Source organism: Triturus cristatus, chromosome 4_1 (assembly GCF_964204655.1).
Source record: "Triturus cristatus chromosome 4_1, aTriCri1.1, whole genome shotgun sequence".
NCBI lineage: Eukaryota > Metazoa > Chordata > Amphibia > Caudata > Salamandridae > Triturus > Triturus cristatus.
The window spans coordinates 285,480,991-285,498,572 of record NC_140585.1 but is presented as its reverse complement, the minus strand read 5'-3'; the positions used below and the strand labels follow the sequence as shown (position 1 = coordinate 285,498,572).

The 17,582-nt window shown below is 44.5% G+C and overlaps 1 protein-coding gene across 2 annotated transcripts in view; it reads left to right on the top strand.

Annotated features, from left to right (window-relative positions):
- The window catches only part of LOC146854287 (protein mono-ADP-ribosyltransferase PARP12-like), a 271,064-nt gene that overhangs the window by 142,490 nt on the left and 110,992 nt on the right, over positions 1 to 17,582 (top strand). For both annotated transcript variants that reach the window (XM_085652068.1, XM_085652067.1), the window contains 3 exons: positions 3,500 to 3,626; positions 6,912 to 7,080; positions 10,813 to 10,930. In XM_085652068.1, coding sequence (XP_085508194.1) covers positions 3,500 to 3,626; positions 6,912 to 7,080; positions 10,813 to 10,930 — 414 coding nt within the window. The remainder of the gene's footprint in view (positions 1 to 3,499; positions 3,627 to 6,911; positions 7,081 to 10,812; positions 10,931 to 17,582) is intronic.

Below are 17,582 nucleotides of genomic sequence, written 5' to 3'. Positions count from 1 at the left end.
ATCACTGCCCTCCACTTCACCATTTTATACAGGAAGAGAAGCAGTCTCTGCCCCTGCTGTCTTTAACTAGGAGAATTCATATAGGACAAAACGAAACTAACTTCTGCAGGGAGGTCGAGTTTAACTTTCTATTTCCCGCTCCTTCCTGTACTGCACATTAACTAAGGTTCTCCGTGTTGCGACTCTCGTGACAATCTGTATCGTGACTCCCTTTGGTCCCCTGGCAAGAGCGCGCATCCAATCACTGATAATGTATGCTTGAAAGCCTCTGAGGAAATGCAAAGTGAATTTTGTATGACCACATAATCACACACATATTTTATGACAGGCTAGGAGCAGGGGTCACAAAAGAAGTGTCAGGGGGCGCACATGCTTGCTGAGGGGTTTACAGTTGCGACCCCTGGCGACCCCCAATTGACTCCATGCCCCTGAGAAATTTGTCAAAAAAAGAGCAAATGGTGCATTTTTAAGCAAATGTGAGAAAGCAAAAAGGCTAATAAGGCAGTTGTGAAAGTGTAGTTATGACATCAATATAGAGATTTGATATGATAATGATGTTGGTTGGTGAACTCACTTTCCTTACAGAAACCTGGATTACAAGGCCGCGGCCAAGCATAAATTTGGCAGTTTTAGAAGGCTACACCATGTTGCAATGTGGCCACAAAGGGCAGCCTGTAGAGCGCCCCTCAACATACACTATGCACAGCGATGGTTGTGAATGCAGTAATAACTGGGAGTTGGGGTCGCGGGAGTGCCAATCCGGTGCAGTTGCTTGGTGTGGCTGTCCATGAATTGCACTGGTGATCTGGGGCTCCACAGTGGTGACAAGGATGGGCACAAAACTCTAAAACGAGTTTCCCACACTTCCACATACGTATAGAGGACCAGACTCCTCAGACCTAGCACACTCTGCCCTCCTCACCAAAACCAGCAATGGAAGCGCCAAACCCATTGATAGCCTACCCAATAATAGCAACTTCAAATTGACATGTGTCCCACCACCAGGAAACAAACAACGACTCCCCGCTTGCCAGCCCCTTGTCCACCTCAGGCTGCTGCCCAATGGCACAAGCACATGTTTCTCAGTATGCTGCTCCGAACATCAAGAATAGTGTGGGAAGTAGGTCTCTTATAAACCCTCTGACTGTAATGTGAAGAACAAAATCAACGAGTGACTGTATCAAGTTCTGCCACAGGCAACCTGTATACATACAGGTGACAGCACATGATACCGTGTGAGGGCCAAAAAAAGCATGTTTAGCTGCCTAAGCATATATTTATTTTCCTGATTGTAAAAGTGATACTTTGGTTCCTTACTCCCAGGGGAGGTGATGTGTCATTTCCTTACTGCCAGAGGAGGTGATGTGTTGGTTCCTTACTGCAGAGCAGTGGAGGCGATGCGTTGGTTCATTACTGTCAGGGGAGGTGGTGCATCGGTTCCTACTGTGAGGGGATGTGATAGGCTGGTCTCTAGACACACGGCCTTGGTTCCTTATTGATGGGCAACGTCGATGAAGAACTTGGTGCACAGGTGCAATGCGTCATAAATCTGGACGTGCTGCATCAAAGCGGTGGTGGCAAAACTGGCACTGTGTCAATTTTTCAGAAGCAAAGAGGTGATGCGTTGATTTCTTCATCCGCACAGCAGGGCCTGCATTGGCGAGGGAGCTGGTTTCTCGGACGTCATAGACACAATGCCCAGGAATCGGCCTGCGTCCATCGTTCAGCCGCACGGCAAACGCTGTGTCGATTCTTCAGCCGCACCGCGGTGATGGGTTAATTTTCCAGCCACATGGCGGTGCTTTGTTTAGGAAAACAGGCGCTGGAGGTGGATGCATGGATTTTCTTCAGTCCTTTGCAACAAAACCAGCTCCAAGGGCCCAGAACTGGAATTGGCACCACTTAGCACATCAGAATTCCCAGCAGAGGAGTTCAGGGGCTGCAGATGAAGTCTGATGGCCCTGAGACTTCTTAACAAGAGGAAAGCACACACAAGCCCTTGGAGAACTTTAAAAAGCAGGATACAGTAAGCAATAACCAGTGCTTTACTGCCCAAGGCAGAAGCAACAAGCAGTGGGCCAGCACAACACATCAACAAGCAGAGTGTCAGTTCCCCTCCTACAGCTTCTCTAGTTCTTCTTCTAGGCAGAACATACTCTTAGTCCAGAAGTGTTCTGAAGTTGTGTTATTGTAGCTCCAGTACTTATGCTAGTTCCTGCCTTTAAAGTAGGTAAACATCAAAGGAAAGTTTTTGTAGTGCACAAGACCCTTCCTTTCCCTGGCCTGGCTCCACACACATTACGAGGGGGTGGAGACAGCTATGTGTGAGGACAGGCACAGTCCTATTTAGGTGTCAGTGACAACTCCTCCCACCAATCTAGCTCAGGAAGACTCATAAGCCTGGTGATGGGCCATCAGGATATGCAGGGCACACCTCAGCTCGCTTTGTGTGACTTCCTAGGGTGAATGCACAAACAGCCCCACTGTCACTCTCCAGACGTGGATTCCACAGGCAGGCAGAGGCATAGAATGGTACAGCAAGAAAATACCCACTTTCTAAAAGTGGCGTTTTCAAACACACAATCCTGAAACCAACTTCCTTAAAATATGTATTTTTAAATTGTGAGTTCAGGGACCCCAAACTCTAAATCTCGATCTCTTCCCAACAGTTACACTTGTGAGAGGTTACAGGGCAGCACCAATGATAGTGGCAGGTCTTTGACATGGTTGCAGAGCTACTCATGTGGGTGGCACAATCAGAGCTGCAGGCCCATTAGTAGCATCTGAATCACAGGCCGAGGGCACACACAGTGCCCTTTACTAGAGACTTACCAGTAAATGAAATATGCCATTCATGGATAACCAATCATAATCACAATTTACACAGGGAGCACATGCCCTTTAGCGCTGATCAGTGGTGGTGAAGTGCCCAGCGTACTAAAACCAGAAAAAACGAAATGCAGCACACAGTCAAAACAGAAAGTCAGAAGCAGAAAATACAGAAGACAAACAATCCAAAGATGCCAGGTTTAAAATTTAAAAAATAACTAAGACTGCACAACTTCCTCTTGAGGAATAATGATGATGGCTTTGTTTTGATGCTATGATGCTGTTGGCCCTCCATACCAGCAGAGAATTTGTTGCTAGACCTACTGTTGATAGCGAGATGCGGGGTTGTGCTGTGGCTCTAGAGTATTTACTAGTTTCAACAACATGGATTCAAAACAACATTTGAAATAAATCTCCAGTGCCTCAATGATATCTATATCATTGTTAGCCTTTTGCAAATTTGACTGCCCGCTTTACCAGCAGACATTGTGGACCTGAAGTGAAAGAGGAATTGTTATGTTGTCTTCTTATTTTATGACTTTGGAGTCAGTGCTGACTGCATATCTAAATGTTTCCTCTTCACCCACCATAGTGTTTGTGCCCAAATGACTGCACACTAGCACTCTTCTTTCTCCGTGTCCCTAACTAATGACTTATGTTCTTCATTCAGATAAATGTGCCCAGGTGCACTACTATTTGCCCTATCGCTGGCAGATATTGGAGGGAACAGGAGAATGGAAAGATCTTCCAGCGATGGAGGAGATTGAGAAAGCCTATAGTGACCCAAACAACACCAGGTACCGATCTGAATTATCCACTGAGCATATTGTGTGATGGAAGAAGATCTAAGGGTCAGTGTGGTTGTATTCTTGGTGGTATGTGTGGGTGCTGAGGAATGCTCAGTTCCTGGGTTGGGGATTTTCAGAGGGGGTGTTTCATCTAGACACTTGGTTAAACTGCAGGACTGATGGTGGTTAGAGGCCTGGGTGGAGAGCTTCATCTAGACATGGCACACAGGCAGGGTTATTGGTTGTTTGATGCATAAGCCGGGGGATGGGATGCCTCATCTAGGTACATGTTACACAGGCAGGGTGAATCGTTGGCAAATAGGAGGCCCTAGCTAGTGTGCTTCATCTAGATTCTTGACTGTACAGGCAGGGTGAATAGTTAACAAATGCCATGAGTTTGTGCCAACGACTGATGCTTGATCTGTTTTCAAGAGATTGTTCATATTTATTTTTCAAATAAAAAACATGAGACCTTTCTGAGCTGTTGAATGAGTAGCAGCATGAAAACATATTCTCTGGGTCACAGAAGGTGCTTTAGCTCATCCTACTAGCTGTTTCTAGAACTGATTGACCCTCTCACACATGCAAACCATCTCTTAAGGACATAGATCACAAAGGGCATCCCTTTCTTGCATCCCAGTTATTCCACACTCGCCTTCGAATGTTGGAGCTGGTCGAACGCTTGATAAGCACCTGGTTCCTATTGTCTGTCTCTGAGTGCATCTTTTGTGGCTCTGAACAGATCAAGATCTGTTGTACTTCTATCCCTGGCTTGAAATGTGTTACTGCTGGTGGCACTGTCCTACTGCCCATATTCTTAGGAGATATAAAGGCAACTGCAGGAACACAAAATAAAGATGGCTCTCAGACCCTTGTTTATATAGTTTACATCCCTTGCCTCTTCCTCAGCCCATCAGCAGAAAATAGGCAGAAAATAGAAGGCAGCTAAGGGGAGCCAGAGTGTGGGATGTCAGTTCAGTTGCCCCTTGCAGTTTGGCGCTTCAATATCCAAAATCATTGTAAAACCAAGCCTTCCAAACAACAGAATCTTAACTAAATCGCAGCACCTCTTAAGCTTGGATATGGATCACAAAGGTCACAGTGGGTTAAAAAAACTTGGCCTTCAGGGGAATTTTAGCCAGATTCCAATGACTATGCCACTTGAAGGGGTCATCTGGCCTTATTTGCATACCCTTGTGATTAGTGCTCATACCAGGTGCCCTGGTCTCCAGAAGGCATGTTCTAGCCCAGTGAGCATGGCCTTAAATAGAGCATTAAAGGTGGAGGCCATAGCCCTTTTAACGCTCAGAGGATTGCTTGGGTGGCCCTCCGAACATTGAAGAGGGTCAGACTTTCGAGAGACAGTGACGCACTAGGATGCATCCCATGGATAGAGATATTGAAGCTATATTGCTGCAGAGTTTTGACTTCTTTGCAGCTAAAAAAAAGTGTGGCATATCAAGGCTGTAGTTATTGGCTTAAGTGTTGGAAGGTATGTCAGGGTCTACGCATCATCTAGAGGGCGCTTCTTCTGACTTGATTCACTTGAGGGATCTAGAAAGGTTTTTGGTTTCTTATTTTGTTTAATACCAATAGTGGGGTCTCAAGTTCCTAGGATCTGTTGGTTATAGGTTGGAAATTCATCCATAGGTTAATATATGTGTTTTGAGAAAGTAAAGTTTAAGATGGTTGCTCAACATCCATACCTCATGGACATGCGGACAGTGGTTAAAGCTTGTTAATTCCAAGGGTGTCATGTATCAAAGGGTTTTGTCCATTCTGTGTCTATGGAGAAGGGCGTTGATAGATAGGGGTCTAGATCCCCTTTCACATTTCTGTGTGTCTTCAGTGTAATTGTAGCTGGTTACATGGAAGAAACTGATCTGGATCAATAGGGGTGTAGGACAGAATTAGTGACATAACATTAGCCCTCACAACCCCTGCATGGCGGGCGAGAGCTCCAGGAAGTCCCCTCCAGCATTGTGCGCTGTTGGCAGGCACAAGGCCTGAGAGCTCCTGTCGGGGTCCATGGGGCCTCAATGTACTTTGCAGGAGGGGTCCCCTCAAGTTTCGTTACACCACTGAGTAGAACTTGAAACGATTGTTGAGGTACTCCAGTTTAAGATACTTCCCCATGTACTCAGTTCCTCTAACCTCAAAAATAGAATCTGTCAGTGGACAGTGTCTAAAGCAGCAGTTGAAGTCCAGATGTTGAAAAGGTTTCACAAGCCAGATGCCTATGGGTGTTATGAAGAAGGACAATCTCTACAACTGGGCCTGCTGAAGAGGTGCTAATAAAGGTACCAAACATTCAGGGCCCGATTCACAGAACTAACTTAAGACAAAATCCTAAACTTAATACCAGTTTGGTATTCACAGAAGGCTCTTATTCATTTTGGTATTCACAGAAGGCACTTACTCATTTCGGTATTCACAGAAGTTAGGACTCCTAACTTTAGGACTCCTAAATGCCTTCTGTGAAAACCGAAAGTCTTAAAATTATGATTTTTCTCAGTTTAGGAGTAGTAAAGTTAGGACTCCTAACTTTACTACTCCTAAACTGAGAAAAATCCTAACTTTACGACTTTAGGTATTCACAGAAGGCATTTAGGAGTCCTAAAGTTAGGAGTCCTAACTTTACTACTACTAAATTGAGAAAAATTCAAATTTTAAGACTTTCGGTATTCACAGAAGGCATTTAGGAGTCCTAAAGTTAGGAGTCCTAACTTTACTACTACTGAACTGCGAAAAATCCTTATTTTAAGACTTTCGGTATTCACAGAAGGCATTTAGGAGTTCTAAAGTTAGGAGTCCTAACTTTACTACTACTAAACTGAGAAAAATCCTTATTTTAAGACTTTCGGTATTCACAGAAGGTATTTAGGAGTCCTAAAGTTTGGAGTCCTAACTTTTCTACTCCTAAACTGAGAAAAATCCTAATTTTAAGACTTTCGATATTCACAGAAGGCATTTAGGAGTCCTAAAGTTAGGAGTCCTAACTTCTGTGAATACCGAAATGAGTAAGTTCCTTCTGTGAATACCAAAATGAGTAAGGGCCTTCTGTGAATACCAAAATGGTAGTAAGTTTAGGATTTTGTCTTAAGTTAGTTCTGTGAATCGGGCCCTCAGTGCTCAGAGATACACTCTGATCTTAGGGATGTCTGTGTTAACCTGCAGATCATCAGTTACCCCTCCCCAGAGGAGGCTGTAACCTCTCACAAAGATGTAGTTTCCTCTCTGTACTTTGCAATCTCTTGCCTGATGGGTGTTTTTATTCTGTTCCTTCTGCAATAGTTCAGAACATCAGAACATCGATTTTCAGAGCTTGACATCCTCACTGAAGCCAGTTCGGCGGCTCTCCACCGCCTCCTCCGTGACCACACGATCGGATTACAACCTGACCACTGAGTGGATCTGGTACTGGAAGAACGAACACGGGCAATGGATCGAATATGGCAAGCACGTGAGTTTACCCGCTGTAAATATGGGGATCCCCCTCTCGTCCCCAGTGACTCTGAGATGGGGTCCCGACCAGTGGTGCCACGTCACCTAAGTGATGTGGAATGTGAATACATTTGGTTTTACTAAGCAAGTGGTGACTATTGGGGAAAATATGGGTTCCAGCTACCCTTTAACAGAACATCATAACCAAAACATGAGTTCATCGTGGTATTTATACACCTTTATTGAGTGCATGTTCTCTGTCTAAATGTCCTCTCAAACCCATAAAATGAGTATAAACAATCAGTGTAAGGCAACTTAAAGTCTCACTGAGCTAAAAACCAGATCTAAATTACTTGATGCGGATACTGTTACATCTGAGAAATTTTCATCAGAAATGTGTTTATCTCGGATGAACCCGGGGTGCACAGAGCAGCTCTTCATACCCGGACTTTCTCTGTCCTCTGTTGTACACTGACACTCACTCAGAGCCGGGCTACTTGAAAAACACCTGTCTTGGCTGAGCACTGTGTTCTGGTTAATACTAACTCCCCTTCAATGTTCTTTCTTTAAGAGCGATGCTCACACTCACAATTCTGTCCTGAGACCCACAACTCACAGCTTTATGAATAACATCTAGTTTTGTTGATCAAAGGTTCGGTTTGCAGCAATTTATAGCAGGTGGTATCTGCTCAGTAAAACCGAGTCCACGTTGTCATCTACCATTCCCTTAGATCAGCTTGTCACAGCAGGCATTCCATGGGCTGATCTGTCTAGTAAAGACAATTCCAGCCACCCAGAATTTCCTTCTGCAGTTCATCTACACTTCTATATATCTGATACACAACATGTTAAGCTTTGGGCCTGCTGTGGTGTCGTCATACAATCTGATGCTACAAATCACACTGATTTGTTGACCTGTACTTGTGTTAATTCCAAAGAAAACAGGAAGGTTTTATCTTGTGTTGCATATGCAACCTTTGACCTTTCTGAAAAATCTTTATTCCCATATTAAGAGCCAACATGTCTCATTTCAACTCCAAATGAGATTTATAGTTTTTAAAATATTACTAAACTTTATAAGAAGTGTTTTTTTTTTTTTTTTTTACATCTTTCAGGTTAGAGAAGTGTTTGACATTATTTTCTCTGTTCATCTTCTTATGCGCCCCACCAGTCAGAGTATTATTAGTTTCAAATTACAGAATACTGTTAGACCTAACTAAACTCCTATGTTAAATTATAAAAGAATAACAGTAATTTCTTTTTTTGAATTCAAAGTCATTTTATTGATTTTCTTTACAAACACAAAATACATAAAAGACAGGGCAAAGTATTGTAAGTACATCAAGTCAACCGTGTCGCCATTACTAGAAGACAGCAAGCGGTGGATCAGACGGTACATTACAATTGGCTCAATGCAAAGGGACACGAGTTAGTGAGTGTACAACCTTGGAATGCAATAGGCCTTAGTGACCAAATCATTGCAGAGACAGCATACATGCAAGTTGTCCTTGGTAGATCCGTATCAGGTCAATACGCTTGAGTTATGCATTCCTCTGCAATGCACCGTGAGGAACAAACTGATTGAAGCTGGTAGTCAAAAACAATATATTGGCCTAAGAGTTGCTGATCCTCCTATTTCTAGCATGGGACGAATTATGAAAAGTAAAATGCCTGCTGAAAAAGAGATGAGGATAGGAAAGCAGAGAGTGAATTTCAGAGAGTCATTTCTAGTATTATTTTGATTGTATGATTTAACTATGTATGACCCTTGACCTTCCAAGTTAACGTGTTTAAAAAGAAAGGCTTTAAAATGCAGAATTAATTTTCCTACCTATCTTCTATGCTATGAGGGTTGCTGCATCAGTTCCCCAACCCTAATTCCAACATCACTTCCCTTTCCTAGTGCTTAATTTGTGCCGTGCTGGCAGTTGGTGGCAGGGACATTCCTTCATGGGGATCAGGACTTATTTTTCATGGACATACTTGTATCCAGAGAAAGAAGAAAAAGATTGGAAAGCTGTGAGAAAATGGAGGAGCAGCAATGAAAAAGAACCTTCAAGGGAGAAATAAAGCGACAGGAAGTGTAGGGCGGAGGAGAAAGGATGGATGAGGTGGAAACAAGACTAGGCATTCTTGTTTTAAATGACACCGGCATTTAACAACACTGTACACCTGTCTTTTTACAAATTCAGCACTTCTCGTCCCTCTGTTCGTCTGGGGGAAACTGATGGCCTTCCTCTGTGTGGCTGGTTCTCATTCAGTGGACAGTCAGTAAGTGATATCAAATACTTGAAAAGCTGAAGTCCCACAGACATATAGTGTCCCTTTCAATAAGTTGCTGTGGTCTCATGCATGTATGTGTGTTCATATTCAGTGTTACTGAGCAGGTGCCCCCCACAACTAGAGGAGGGGCGCCCTTAGTCGTGCCACGGGCTGGAGCCCTGGCTTGCATAGGAAGTGGGGACGTGGGAGGGTCCCCCAGTAACATCATCAAGAGACGCAAAGGAACCTCAGGAGATACTTAAGCCAGCACACCACGGATATCTTCCTCTTTGTCCCTTTCACCACGCCTGGTGCGGATCGAGACATCGTAATCGCTACTCGGCTTTAGTTTAGAGGTAACTCGAGTAGGTGTTCTTGAAGGGGGTCAGGCTTGGGGAAGGGTCCACACTGCGTAGCATCTTTAAAGAGTCAATGGCATGTCAGCTCATTAATATCTTGTTAGCTACTGATAGGCACTTCATCTGATTAACTTATACCTACATACTTGCAAACAGCCTCGATCAGCTAGGGGCTCTAGCTCTCTTGCCTGCAGCCTTGCAGACTCCTTAAGGGCAAGGGCTTGGATCCGCGCTAGGAGTCAATAGCAACCATACCGTAGATAAGTAGATTCCTCAATATTTGACCCTGCTGGTACTATCCGCCAAAAAGTTAAGAGTAACGGTACGGCCATAGCCGCCTAGTCGTAGGTTACGTGTTAAAATTCTGGTGTTTCCAGATTTATCCATCTGCATTTGAAGGGTGATAACTTATTGGCAGAGGTTGGGGAATAATTTATTATACCACCATTAGGGATTGGATCTGTGTGGTAGGCGGGAGGGCGGACTGACCTGCCAGTGGTCCTGGACTCTCCCGCCCTACCCCTTGATGCCGGGTTTCTAACTTTGGGGATTACGCCTGTGTGCAGGTACCCCGGTGGGCCGATGCGCTATGTGGGGCCCAGTTTTCAAGTTTGTGGTTCTCCTATGGGGTTGGTGGAGATGGAGATGTGGTGAAGTTGTCCCAATGATTTTCCTATAAATTCCTTTATGAATGGTGCATGGACCCCTGGGTGGAACCTGGGGGGCTGTTGCATGGTAGGGCCTGCTGGCACACTGCGCACAGCGGATCTCACGACAATGTGTTCTGCATGTTCTTGGAATATGAAATATGAAATTTGACTTGTGTGTTTATTCCATCTTGCTTTTGATATCGGTGAAATGAATACTTTCTAGATGAATACCTGTCCTTTGATGGACTTCGCTTACAAGCAATTTTAAAAGTTGATTTAAATAAAGAAAAGGCTCCGCCATGAAAATCACAAAGCTGGTTATAATCTCTGTTCTTGAGCATTGCAGTGAGCGAATGAGGGGCGAGTTACACGTGTGCATGTACTAAGGTTAAATTGTTTTATGGGCTCTGTACAACAAAGAAAAGAATATATAAAAATACTGCTGTGCATCAATTCTTTATATGTTGTATTCGTCTGCAGGGTGGAAAGAAGACAGCAACACTTACTTCAAAGGACCTGGAAACTTCTTACAGCACTGATAAAAAAGCTGTGGTGCACTTTGAAGCGGGTTCTCAAAAGTACGAAATTGATTTTCAAGGTACTGTGATATTTTGATATTTTTATACTCCTATCAGTTGGGGATGCTATGCTTGTTGTTGCTTGTTGGTGGGGCCTGTGGGGACTCCAAGGCCCTGACTGCTTTGTCTCAAGGAGGAAGAGGGGCCAGGATACTGCCACATTCTTGCAATTGCTTCTTGCGCTATATTGCGCAGCCAAGGGACATTCCGAGACGCAGGATACGCCAGAGTGAAGACCGGATAAGGGCGGGCCCGTTCTGCGCCCGTCATTGACAGGAAGAGCCGGGGCGGGGCCAGTTCCCTTTGACGGTGATTCCTGACTTATGCGGCTTGGTATTGCCCTTGAGATACGTGGATTTCCTTCCTTGAGGGTGTTCATGCCTGTGCCCCTTTCCTTCTTTCTTTTCATATCTTCATTCAGACTGAGCCTTTCCTTGGGGGCAGGCGGTCACCTGTGCACCGTGTCGAGGATGAATGGTGTTGTTGTTCTCCTAATCAAGCTGTTTTGTGGATATTTATTCTCAGACTCTAATCATTGAATAGCTATATGTTCCCCAGTTTGGGAAGAAAGTTGTTCTTAGGTCAGAAGGGTCACTCTTCAGTTTGTTGTGATAGCCTTGTATTTTTTACTGTTTTTTAAAGATGGGAGGCAGTGGCGTAGCTAGAGCTTGTGGCGCCCGGGACTATCCCTCAGATTGCCGCCCCCCCCGGGGGGGGGAGGGGGGAAGGCAATGCACTTCAAAGAGGTCCGAGAGACACGTAGTATCACCGCTAATAGTTACCTTGATCATGCAAGTTACATGCACATACATGACACGGTCCAAGGCTACACAGTTGAATACACCGGTGACTGGCAGTACAAAAGAAAACACACAGACTGCATGATCTATCTGGGGACTCAGAAAAACCGCATGTGAGATCCATTAGAGAGCTGCGTGAACAATTACCCGGTAATCCCCTCAACACAATGCAAACATGCACATACATGACACTGTTCATGTAACCTTCATCTACAGCGGACATTAAATGACCATACATCATGGTCCCCCCATGATGGAAGTGAGAAAATTAGACTCATAAAGATGCATTTGAGATATAGGCAAGAAGAGATTGAGAGTTTGACTTAATGTTGAATGGAGTAGAGCACTTTGAAGCATGAAGATGACGGTAGAAGATAGGTAGGCGAGCATCTGAGCTGTAACGGAGTGAAATTCTCTGAGAGAATGAAAGAGTGAGGTATAGGACACACCTGAATGGGAAACTGGTGCAAAGGGGAAGATTTTAAGATGAAAGGAAACTCAAAAAGATAGATGTGAGGGAAAGAGTGGTGAATGTAAGATAAAAACAGAGGCTTGGGATTATGTGAAAAGGAAAATGGAACAGTAGGTAAGAGGTGCAGGTCAAAGAAAGACAATGAATTGTTGAGAGGAGAAACTGTATAGAAGTGAAAGAGGGTTGGGTTAGGGTACGATAGATGGAAGTTCAGCAGGAGACTGTAAAGAAATTAAAATAAGGACCTTCAAATGGCTAAAAGGCTCCCTAACCTTAGCTCAACGGGGAATGTTTTGCGCTGCCAGAAAACTCAGTTGGTTGATTTGATCACTTCACATGTCTAAGTCTGAGCCGGTGGGTCACTGATTTGAATCCTTGTTGGCACACAGAATAGTGACTTGTATTTATGCTGCTATGAGGGCACGGCCTGTGACAGAAAGCAGAGTATGTATGCAATTAATTTAAATATTGTATTACACACAGTATAAAATAGACTGCACGCAGCATAAGATAAGATAGTTTGTCGCCTGGAGGAGGCCAGTTAGATGATTGTTTGCAACACTCATGTGAGACGCATTAACACACTTGCACAAAACACTGTTGCTGCATAATGTGTATGTAATGTAAAGTCATCTGGTGGAAATACAGAGATTCGGCGCAACGTTAAGTGTTAACCGTCACAAATGTAATTCGAAAATTAATTACAATAAAAGAAAGCAAACAATGCAATGGAATGTTGAACGATGCTACCTGAGAATCAAGCCCTGGGCATTATTGGGGCGTAGGCGGTGAAGCATGTTCTACCACAGTGATGTCGGCCAAGAATGGTCAATGTTTCGAAATAAAGAAATGTGCAGGGTAAATAAATAGATACAAGTCAAAGACGACATCAAGCATGTTAAGTGTGATTGTCAGCTGCTAAAATTTAAATTTAAGTGAAATACATCTATATTAAAGGAAGTAGATGTACATAGGTGAGTCTTGAGCATACCAGGTAGGCTGCATTATGTTAAACTTACATGAGATGCTGTTAGGTGTGTCTATTTAAATATATTGCCAAACTAATACCACACATTATGGCTAAATTAAAGAAGACAATAACAATCAAACTGAAAATTAAGGGATGTAGAGCCAGGGAATCGAACCCTGGATGTACATGAGATAATCATTGAGATTATGGGATGGGCTGTATTGTGCTATACTACTGTGACCCCCTGTTAGATGTGCCCATTAAAATCTATTACAAACATAAGTTAAAATAATTTGAGTAAGCTACATCTGAATTATACATTAGAGAAGAAAATTGTGCAATCTACATGACTTATATGGGGGTACTGCCAAAGAGATTCAACCCTTGATGTGCATGGACAAGTCAGAGATGATACACAGTAAGAAGAGTTCTACTGTACATTGATGTTTTGAGTAGTTCCAACGTCGGTTGGTAAAGAGCAGCCTCAAAATGCATAGCTGCCAAGCTTTCAGATTGCTAGGTGTGATATTTTCATAATTTTATTGCAATTATGAGTCCGCCGCCGCAGACATTTGCACCAGTTTTAGTCTTCTTAGAGTTTCTCATTGCTCAAATGGGTGTAATTACTGATATATATATATATATATATATATATATATATATATATATATATATATATATGTTTCCCTCGTCTTCATTGCTTGAGTTTCGCAAAAAAGTTTCACTCATAGTCGTTGAAATGTCACTCATAATTACAATTTAATTATGAAAATGTCACACATAGCAATTTGAAACCTTGGCAGCTATGCTCATAATCGTTGAAATGTCAATCATAATTACACTGAAGTTATGAGAAAATGTCACACATCTAAAACCTTGGCAGCTATGCTGCCACTCTGCCACTCACTAAATATCCCCTCTGAAAACGTTTAGCTCTTACCTCACTCAGCCTCCAGCAGCACTCCACAGTGGTGGCAGCCAGAGCCAGGGTCTCTATGGCAGGGGTTGGTTCACGTCTGGGGACGGAGGACACGAAAGAACCTGGGAGGGCAATGCACAGCAAGACACACTCCGGACAGGGAGGGGACCTCATGGAAGAGGACGCGATGCAGGAAGAAAAAAGAACGTGCAATAACATGGTCAGGCTTGTGTCAGAGAGCAGCGGTAGGTAATGAAGGAGTAGAGGCAGGCAAATTGGTAGAGGGACTGTAGATGCACATACTTAGGGGGGCGACCAACAGGCGAGACAGGAAGAGAATGAGGAGGGCCAGTGTGAGGGAGAGAGGCCAGGGAGTGATGAAGAGAATGAGGAGGGTGTGAGGGAGAAGGCCAGGGAGTGATAAAGAGAATGGGGAGTGTGTGAGGGAGAGAGGCCAGGGAGTGATACAGAGAATGGGGAGTGTGTGAGGGAGAGAGGCCAGGGAGTGATAAAGAGAATGAGGAGGGTTTCCAGAAAACGGCATTAGCCGCTCGGGCAACCGGAGAGCGGGCTTCATTTTCCTAGTGGGCTGGAAGCGCAGCCAATGGTGGGAAGCTGAGAGCCGCCTGTCCTGTGGGCTGAGCCTGTAACCTACCCCCAAGTCTACCCAGGGCACGGGAAGGGAGCCACTGCCGAGAGAGACACGGCCTGGGAGGCAGTGCCAGGGCAGGGCTGCTCTGTGGAGTGCCATGCTGTCAGCTTCAGACATCCATTGTTTGAATGTAAATGGTCGAGGATCAACTAAGCCCCGGGTCCAATCTGTTACATTCTTCCTCAATGTGGAGTGGGATTTTAATGTGTGTAATGGGTCTTTATTTTGGAAGTACTGCTCAGATGCTGGAACTACAAGATTTGTCTGTTAACATTATTATACACCCAGTCATTGATCGCTTATGGAATGCTTTCTGAAGCCCCATGCCTCTTCTCTGTGGAGAGCCATGCTTTCAGCTTCAAACCGTTTAGAGCTGTGCTCACCCATTCTGTGAACGTAAAGGGTTGAGGATCTTTAACACTGTGTGACCATTCAACCCTTACCATACATATCACTATCCCCATCGCACATAAATGTTCATTGTAAAATACTAGCATGCATCGTAGCCAGCAGGATAAACCCACTGAGGCCCAGTCGGATGCCTCCAGATGAGGCAGCTTAAAAACAGTCACCACCACGGAGCAATTCCACACAACAAACATGCACAAATATTCTTGCCACACATCAGGCCCGGCTCCAGGAATTTTTATTTGGGTGGGCCAAGGGTGCATTTGGGTGGGCCACTGCGGGCTCGATTTGTCGCATATATGTCTGGGCAGGCCTGCTTCAGAGCCCTCCTTCATCTCTTCTTAGTCTTATAAGGACCAGTAAAACTCACTCTTTTCCAAATCTCTTTCTAAATATTATCACTCTCAAAAAGTGTTTTTTCCATGTAATGTTCCTTTGATGGGAAGAGGAGGTTTCTGAGGTGGGAGTATCAGGCAAGTGATACTACTCAGGCTCCATCTGTTCGAGCCTTCATGGAGGATCCCTCTTCATTACTACCTCCACCTGACCCCGGACTCGGCAACGCTCTCCCATACAGGCTTGATTATCCACTACTCCTCTCTCCAGTGCACCTTATCTCACAGCTGACCTTGGGCCCCAGCCCCATATCAGGCACCATCGGGCTCCACTTTGCTTTTTCCCGGTAAAAACATTAGTAAAATCACCTTCAAACTTAAAACATTGAATATAGCAGTAAATATAATTAGCATGCACTTTAAAGTATGTTCCACAGTAGCCCTTATGACCCGACTGCTAATTAAATAAACAAAAACAGAAAGGCCATGACCGGGCTGGCTTTAGTGCTGATGCGAAAGTCTTTTTGGCACCACACTAATATCCTCTTTCTCCATAAATACCTTTACTACCACCTTCCAACAGTGCCCCTCATCCCTCCATGGCCCCCCTAGTGACCTCCTCCTCAGATTCCCTCACTGCCTCACGCCACAAGTGCCCCTCATCTCCCCATAGCCCCTCCCCCTCATAACCTCCTCCTTGGACTCCCTCACTGCCACCATCCACCAGTGCCCCTTATCTCTCTGTAGCCTCTCCCCCTCATGACCTCCTCCTCAGACTCCCTCACTACCACCCTCCACCAGTGCTCCTCATCTCACCCTAGCTCCCCCTCCACACCATGACCTCTTCCTCGGATTCCCTCACTGTCACCCAGGGCACAAGTCCTAAAAAAAGAAGTGGGGGGACTCTAACGTCACAACAGGAAATGATGTCACGAAAGGTGGCTTGCACCATCAGACTCATTGCCTCCCCTCGCTCACCCCTTAGATGCCATTGCATCAGAGAAGCCAGCGCGTGAGCAGCGTTCTGAATGAGCTCCGATCTCGCCCCAGAGAGGCCAAAGAGTAAATGTGTGGCTCCATTTGCTCCAGTAATCGAGCTCCCGTTAAAATAAGTGAGGAGACGCCGTCCACCCGCGTGGTACCCCAACTCGAGCCCTGCAGTCACCCTCCACCAGTGCCCCTCATCGCTCCACAGCCCCTCTCTCATATGCATTTGTTGTTTAGCGCTACTCATATCAGTGTAGTGTGTCAGTACTTTACACCACAAACACATTATACAGAGACAATGAATCATACAAGTATGTAAATCAGTCTACAGGGAATGTCACATAAGCCAATGAGGATTACAAGGTGTAGGAATCACATGTCATCCATACTGGTGGGCAGTATATTTTGAGAGGGTTTGGCCTGGGGAAACACAACCTTAGGATTTAAAAGAGTATTCCATGGGGGTCAGCTTTATTGATAAAAATGTATCTCTGCCCAAACATACTCATTTTAGCAACATTAGAATGATGAAAGACTGAGGAAGTTCTAACTATATCACAAAACAAAAAAACTATACCATTCATGTTTGTATGCAGCTCTTTGGTGACAGTTCATTGGTCACTGTCCTATGTTAGGATTGTAACTTCTGAACTGCAAGTGACAGGGGGATCTCTGTGACAAAGGCAGTAACCCACTGAGCTTCCACACAAAATACAGTTCATCTGCATTTAAAAACTACTAACAGACAAATTATTGCTCTCCAGCGGATCATTAATCACCAGCGTTATTGGGACATTTGTTATTGTCTTATTGTTGTTCTGCATCAGCCATGATAATGATAAAAACTGTTTAAATGAAGCGCACACGAAGTACGTGTCCTGCTGGGCCTGCGCATATTTTTAAAAGAAAAATAAATAGTCACACATTTTCTCACCTACTACTCCATTAGTCAAACTTTGTGTCACAGCCTGATGTGATAAGCAGGTGCAGGGGTCAGGAAAGGTGATTAGGAATAAACAAACTTCTTTTCTCCTGTGCTGCATAGAAAAATAAATATCCACGCAGCAGACTGACTGCCCCAGGCCACAATTGGGTCCTCACGAGAGTGCGTAGTGGTGAAGCGCGTGAC